The 6981-nt window shown below is 35.0% G+C and overlaps 2 protein-coding genes across 2 annotated transcripts in view; one reads left to right on the top strand and one right to left on the bottom strand.

The window, feature by feature from the left end:
* chtf18 (CTF18, chromosome transmission fidelity factor 18 homolog (S. cerevisiae)) overlaps window positions 1–1017 on the bottom strand; it is a gene marked incomplete at its 3' end in the record, with an annotated part of 12759 nt that extends 11742 nt beyond the window's left edge. The window contains 2 exon segments of the mRNA XM_014011415.1: window positions 187–276; window positions 822–1017. Coding sequence (XP_013866869.1) covers window positions 187–276; window positions 822–909 — 178 coding nt within the window.
* A 2568-nt stretch (window positions 1018–3585) lies between these two features.
* LOC106519658 (sodium/glucose cotransporter 5) lies at window positions 3586–6892 on the top strand. The gene is made up of 3 exons (XM_014011421.1): window positions 3586–4608; window positions 4686–4757; window positions 6546–6892. The coding sequence occupies exons 1-3, from the start codon at window positions 4501–4503 to the stop codon at window positions 6837–6839; spliced, it is 474 nt and encodes a 157-aa protein (XP_013866875.1). The 5' UTR covers window positions 3586–4500; the 3' UTR covers window positions 6840–6892.
* The last annotated feature ends 89 nt before the right edge of the window (window positions 6893–6981 follow it).

The raw sequence follows: 6981 nt of genomic DNA, 5'->3' as shown, positions 1-6981 counted from the left end.
ATGTATAACTGGTCGCAGTCCTCCTGGCACTTAACAAACTCTCAGACTGAAGAAGTCTCTTGGAGGAGAGACGAAACGTTTCATTAGAGAAGAACCCGTCCAGAAGACCTATACAATTTTTTTCTTTTTTCAAGGGAGGTCTTYATTTAACATACATGTTTTTGAACCAAAAGATGAATAACTCACTGATGGGATGATCATACAACAGGTGTTCGATGTCGGCGATGTCATCTCCTGAACTCTGTTTCTGAYGCTTCACGGGCTTTAATGTTTCCTCTAAAAGAAATCTCAGTCATGTTTTCATCACTTCAGGGAATATTAAATTACTTTATACTCACTTCTTGAAGAAAAATATAAATGCATCTTCTATAACAACTAGGCTTACTATTAACTTTGCTAATTTGTTCAAATTAAGGCTTTTTTTCTGTTACCAATCTGTCCCTAAAATATAAAATAAAATGAGTTACTATAAAAACATGACTGTAATTTAATTACTCGATTGTTTCTATGAACAACACTTACAGGAAACACACACATTATTACAATAATAAATGATTAAATTTAAAGAAGGTTAAAGTGCAAACATAAATGTACAGTACCAGTCTTAAAAATACAGCATTTACACAATAATTATTATCAACAATCATGTTGTTATCCACAATCCAAGTCATTTTAAGTCAATTTTAACTCGTGAAATAGTTGAAAAAACAAAATAAAGTTGATCTATCACTACACCGAGTGCATCACAAAAGGCTGCAAGTAGCTCAAAGAATAAAAAAAGACTYTCATAATAAACATGAGGAGCTGGGTTTAAAACTCACCCTCCATCTCAGCCAGAACTTCGAGTTCGTCGGCGAACTGCTCGTCGAAGTGGTCCTCGATCCCAAACATTTCGTCATATTCGTCCATTTTAACTTGAGCTACTTTACTCGACGTATGAAAACGACTACAAGCGCTGGTTGCATGAATATTTTTCACTTAGCTTTGGTAGCAGCGACGTTTGCTAAATAAATTCCCGGCAATTTTTTTGTTATGAAGTTTTACTTCCGGGTAATGCAAGTCATCTGTCATCTGATTGGCTATTAAATATTTACTTCATTTCCCATCATGCAGTGCAACTGGACGGTCCAAAAAGTTAAGTCAATACTAAAAATAAAATAAAATAAAATAAAATAAAATAAAAACTAAATAATTATATATAGAATTTGTTTGCTCTGTGGCCATAATCCTCCTCCTTATAAGTTTTCCTGAAGTTATATTTAAAAAATCCTAAATTTTAATTAATGATCACTACACACAGTAGTTAAAATAATTTAAAATTTAAAATAATTTAAAATTTAAAATAATTTCCTAATTTATAATTTAAACTGATTCAGCTTCGTCACTGTGAAGGTAATTCGACTAAACAACCACTAAGTGGTGCTGTTATCAGCTTGTAGCATCATAGGTAACCTGACACGGATGTATAAACAAATTCATGTGCCTTCGTTTCTATTGTTTTTTATGCTTAAAATTATTGAAAATAATTTATTTTATTTGCATACATTTGTACCTAACACAYTGTGACAGATACTTGTAGTAGACAGCAAGTGGATGCAAACCAGGTAAGAAACAAATATTCCTGTGTTTCATCCCACTTTGCGTTTTGTTTTTGCTTTTTTTTTTTGTCAGGAGAAAATGTTGATGTAAAGTTTTAAGTTTGAAAAATTACTACAGGTTAGAGTTTATCTAGAAGCCCTATGCAGTCTGTCTCAAATTACACAAATGCATTTATCATCCATCCTTTAAAATTTTTTAACATCACTGATTTTTTTCTGCAGAACTAATGCAAGTTTTCAGATGAAGTACAAAAAAAATAGTTTCAAAAAGGACTTTCTGCATTTTTGAATTTGTAGTTAATTTTTGAAAAACTATTTAAAATAACTTCAGTTATGAGCTCTTTTCATATTCAAACAATAACCATTATGTGTATTTATTTGTCTTTGATATGCTTTGATATGCTGTCTGACCCTCCATGTATGGAGTGTTTTTGTGCTGAAGGAAAAAGTGAACAGGGTGGAGTTTGTATTTGATTATTTGGATAGTTTGCTTTTTACARCATTGTTTTTGTAGATGGAGTCCATAGATGGACGATGAGTCCGGATTATTTTCCAGTGTTTTGATGACTCCCCTGTTGAGCTTTCCTCTCTGCCTGTATTGTTGTTGTAGCACACAGAGAGAGGTGAGGACGCTCTCTACCAGTACTGTCCAGTCCATCCAAACATATCAAATGTTTTCTTAACAGGCAGGATTCACTTTAATGGCAATGTTTTAAACACGCGATCGGTTAGCGCTCTGAATGTGTGTTGGGAATAACTCTCAGCTACTACCACATTTCATTTTATWTCAGTATCTGTAAAACAGCACAAATTCTTGTGTTGGCTGTGGCATCCATACAATAAATACTGACTTTCATTACTGAGTTTCATTAAAATCAGTTCAGTGGTTCACAYGATATTTTACTAACACAACAGACAGGTGAAAAACATTATCTGTCACCGTCTATCTTTTAGTGGTCAGCAAATATAAAACATTTTGTTATCTAATTCTATTTTAGTCACTAATAAAGTTACATAATTTTTTTTTCTTTGTGACAGTTTTTTTCTTCTCCCAGTGAATTAGATTTTGTGCAGGTGTCTAATAAAGTTACATAAATTTATTTTTTGTGACAATTTTTTTCTTCTCCCAGTGAATTTGATTTTGTGCAGGTGTTTATTTTAATGATAAAAACCTGTTTTGCTTGATTTAAACATTGATCTTACACAATTCAAATTTTCATCTAATGTTTCTCACAATGCTTCATAATGTGRCCTTTGAGCTTTGACATGTTTTGTTGAGTGTGTGTGTGTGTTTGTGTGTTTGTGTGAGAGAGATCAAGATTAATGATGATGAGTGTGACGTCAGGGCGTCTCCATCACCGCCATCTGCTCCTTGTAGTAGACAAACACAGGAGCAGTGGTTTGTGTGTGACACAGGGTTAATTTCACATCGGGGAGCATGAAAGCACACTTACTCAACTCTTAACATCCTCGTCTTGGACTTCTTGTCCCTTTGTGTTGTTTTACCTCTGAAACATGTACAGGAAGTCTTGTTCAGAGGTCAGGAGCGTGTTGTCTCTGAGTTCGCTTTCACATCACATCTACCCTTTTTAAATTCTCCTAAAACATTTCCCTTTCGTTTATAGTACTGTTTGCAGCAATTTTCTTGCATAATAATGTGCATTACTACTTTTTTTTTTTAGTTATTTGGCAAACGCGTGAAAGTTCACAATGAAAAAGACGGAATAAATACACATTTATGGTTCTGAAAGAAAAATAATAAATGTACCTAAAAAGTCTATTTTAGTCAGGATTCAAATTAAAATCGATTAGGCTTTTAATGTGACTTCTAAAACACTAGGTAACAGTTTGTTTTTAATTAAAGACTGACTAATAAGTTTTTTAAAAGGTTATATAATTTTCCATGTTCTTGTTTGATTTGATTTTGCATTKATTTTATATTTAATTTTGCTGTACTGGTATCAGATTTAGCTGTAAGAAGGACAAACAAAAATTAATAAACACCTTGCAAAAGCACACTTCACAAGTTATAGCTGATATTTTATTGACAGTGCATGAGCTCAAAACTAAAGTAAAAAACATCCTTTAAATACTTTAAATGGACATCGTTCAAACAGCACAATACTCAACTCCTCTTATCATTTTCTATATGTACTTTTGTAATTTGTTATATTATTAAAAATTGTGGGGAAATGCTATAAATCCACAAAATAAAACAAAATTAAAAAAACACCAATTTCTTTTTCCCCTGCAGTTCACACTCAATCACATAACGACTTCTTAATTACAGACTAGATGTTTCGGTTGTTTTGACTTTTTTTATTTTTAATTTGCCCCCTAAAAGTTGCATTACTTGTAATAAAAACAACATTCTTAATCTGAATATATAACAGCTCTTTTTCTCTGACCATATTAGTTTAGCCGAAGACGTTTGTGTGTTTAGACACTAATGATGATAATCTTGTCATCACCAATGATTGACCATGTGTGTGTGTGTGTGTGTCAGTGTGGACTCTGGCCCACAGGAGCATCTGTTGTACTCCAGTGCTCAGCCGTCCTGTGCACTCCATTATCCCCCAGCATAGAGTGCGTGTCAGCGCTGCAGGTGCCCCATTAAGGTGATGTGTTTAATCATCAATTCAACTCAGGAACTGCCCTCTTCTCGCCCGCATCACACTCTCCTCTCAGGCTTTACAGAAACACGTCGCCCAGCCCAGAGCTCACTTTTCACCAGCAGATACAGCTTGGGGTTTGACCGTGTGTGTGTGTGTGTGTGTTTCAGATCAGCAGAAGGCAATTTAAGGACTAAAATTATTTCTTTTAAAGGTGGTTGTATTTGCGAGAGCACGAGTCTTAAAACCATTAAACGCACCTCTCATCTTTTTATGTGTGAACCTTGAGGATGTCCAACTCCACCGTCAACTTCTACAGCGTGCCGCAGGCCGTCAGCTTCTCGGACATCATTGTCATCGCCACATATTTCCTTCTGAACCTCGCAGTAGGCATCTGGGTAAGCCTCGAACATCTGCCCATATGCAATGAAATGTGCGTGCATGCTAATGAATAACCAGATGTGCTCTCTGTCAGTCTTCATGCAGAGTGAGCAGGAACACTCTGAGTGGGTATTTCTTGGCTGGCAGAGACATGGCCTGGTGGCTGGTGAGTCTCTGCAAAGCTTAATCAGCATTCCTTGTGAGCCACATTTTCTTTTCTTGAATTAACAAAAAACAAAAAACTTACAGGTGGTACTTAATTATAGTCACACTGAAAGTAGAGAAACAATGGAACGAGGCAACAACTGTTTTCCAGAAAGTGGATAAAAAAATGATGTTATTAAACTGGGACACAATTGAAATTGTTTTAAAACAAATGTAATAATTAGCAAATCACTTTTTTTCATGTTAAAACTGTAAGTTGACCAGTTGTTGAAACAGAAAAAAATAATATGCTTATGTTGTAAAGATCATCCCATTTAGTCTCAGTCTTTCTTCAGTAACGACAGGGTGAAGCCAACACGTTTTACAGTGAGCTAAAATATACCTTAAGAGCAAACTTTATCACCCGCTGCCATAAAAAGCAGGGGACAGGGCGTGCATGGGCGTAATTTGCAGGGGGGCCGGGGGGTCTTATGACCCCCCCACAATATTTTGATCCAGTCAATATAAACCCCTAATAAAAGAACAGCATTTTTTGCTCTAACACAATAGAAATGAACTGGTTTAGTACACAGCACTTCTTGCTGTCTTTAGGTAACTTTGACCTGCTTTCAAAATTTTTGATGTCACATGTACGTTTAATCACAATTGCTGAAAATGGCATGCAGGGTTTTAGTCTGCTTTTGTCACATTATGGTTGTATTTGTTGAATTATATGTTGTAATTTTTCCTATCCAAATTAACCAGGTAAATACGTACACTTGGCAAATTGAGAAATGTAGGTATGTCATAAATTACGTAAAATATTTGTTACTCTTGAAAAAAATGTGGGGGAAGGTATGTCTTTTCTTAATTATTGAACTGACGTGGAACAGAAAAGTTGCAGAGTAAATACAAAGAAAACAGGAAAGTAAATCAGAGTACAAGCATTATAATGTATTTTAAACACAAAATCAAATCAATTTTAACATAAAGCGCTTTAAAACAGCAGCTGCTGACACAAAGTGCTGTACATAAAGGGCCAAAAGCAATAAACAAATYGACACTAAAACACTAAAAAACAATAAAAAAGCACAAAAATGTTCTCAACTGAAWTAAATGATTCAATAAATAAATAAACAGGCAGAGAGGATAACACCCCAACAGTAGACCTAAAGTTAGGCTCTTGAGGTTGTGTGTGCATAATATATCTCATGAACTGCTGAATGAAATTCACTGAAACTCCATTAGGTTACTTTACTGATCCCAAGGCTGAGCAATTCAGGATATGTTAATTAACATGTTAACTAAATGGATTTTATTACTTGACATTTGACATAAAACCATGTGTTGGAGCAACATGCCCTATCTATGTTGCCATCCAGAAGATGCTTTTGTCAACAAAAGCTCTCGCTTATTTTAGCAAAAGTTGATGTCAAGCCGCATTCTGCTTTTGTTAAAGCAGAATGTGGCCCAGCTGGCTGCCGTTCAGTCACTTGTAAACAAACGATGCATTAAAAACTAAATCTGACACGGAAATCCTGAACTGCTTGAACCCATAAAACAACCAATCTTTTAAGATTACTCACACTTACACTGTCATTCCAAGAAAACATCACTAGTATCAATTTTACAATTCTAAAACAGTTTGCGTATCTCATATGTTCATTGTATTCCCAGTTAAATATAGTTTCTTCACAGTCTTTTTAAATGTTTACAGTATTTGCACTTTACCAATGTCAGAACATGATACCAGAACACTGATTTATTGTTAAATAACCCAGGTTTGTTCTTTAATCTCTGCTRCACACAGATTGGGTCGTCTCTTTTTGCCAGTTCAGAGGGTTCTGGTCTGTTTATCGGGCTGGCTGGGACCGGAGCTGCAGGCGGCATCGCTGTCGCAGGATTTGAATGGAATGTGAGTGCTTCAAATACAGCACACGCTCATCAAAACGTCATTTGTTCTGACTGGTCTATTTATAACGACGAGACATATAAACTGTGGAATGAAGCAGGCCGAGTTGTGACACTTAAAGTAAAGGCGACGTGTATCTTAAAAAAAATAATCTTCCTTTTGTGCCTGGAAAAAAATTTAAAGTTTACGTAGCTTTTCTGATACATGATGCCTGGTTTCCTTTTTAAAAAACTCCTTAAAATGAGTTGGACTTTTTCTTTTCTTTCTTGATTTTTCTTTTTTCTGTTACCTTTCATTTTATTTGTGTTGTATTATTATTTGTTGTATGTATAGC

This window comes from Austrofundulus limnaeus, unplaced genomic scaffold, assembly GCF_001266775.1.
Source record: "Austrofundulus limnaeus strain Quisiro unplaced genomic scaffold, Austrofundulus_limnaeus-1.0 Scaffold80, whole genome shotgun sequence".
NCBI classification, from domain to species: Eukaryota; Metazoa; Chordata; class Actinopteri; order Cyprinodontiformes; family Rivulidae; genus Austrofundulus; species Austrofundulus limnaeus.
Note: the sequence above shows the minus strand (reverse complement) of the source record. Positions and strands in the feature narration are given on the sequence as shown.

Bases quoted from the DNA above. Each gene is read 5' to 3' on its own strand.
- LOC106519658 (XM_014011421.1), top strand. From the start codon at position 4,501: ATGTCCAACTCCACCGTCAACTTCTACAGCGTGCCGCAGGCCGTCAGC. The intron at 4,609-4,685 runs GTAAGCCTCGAA...GCTCTCTGTCAG, and splicing joins ACCTCGCAGTAGGCATCTGG to TCTTCATGCAGAGTGAGCAG.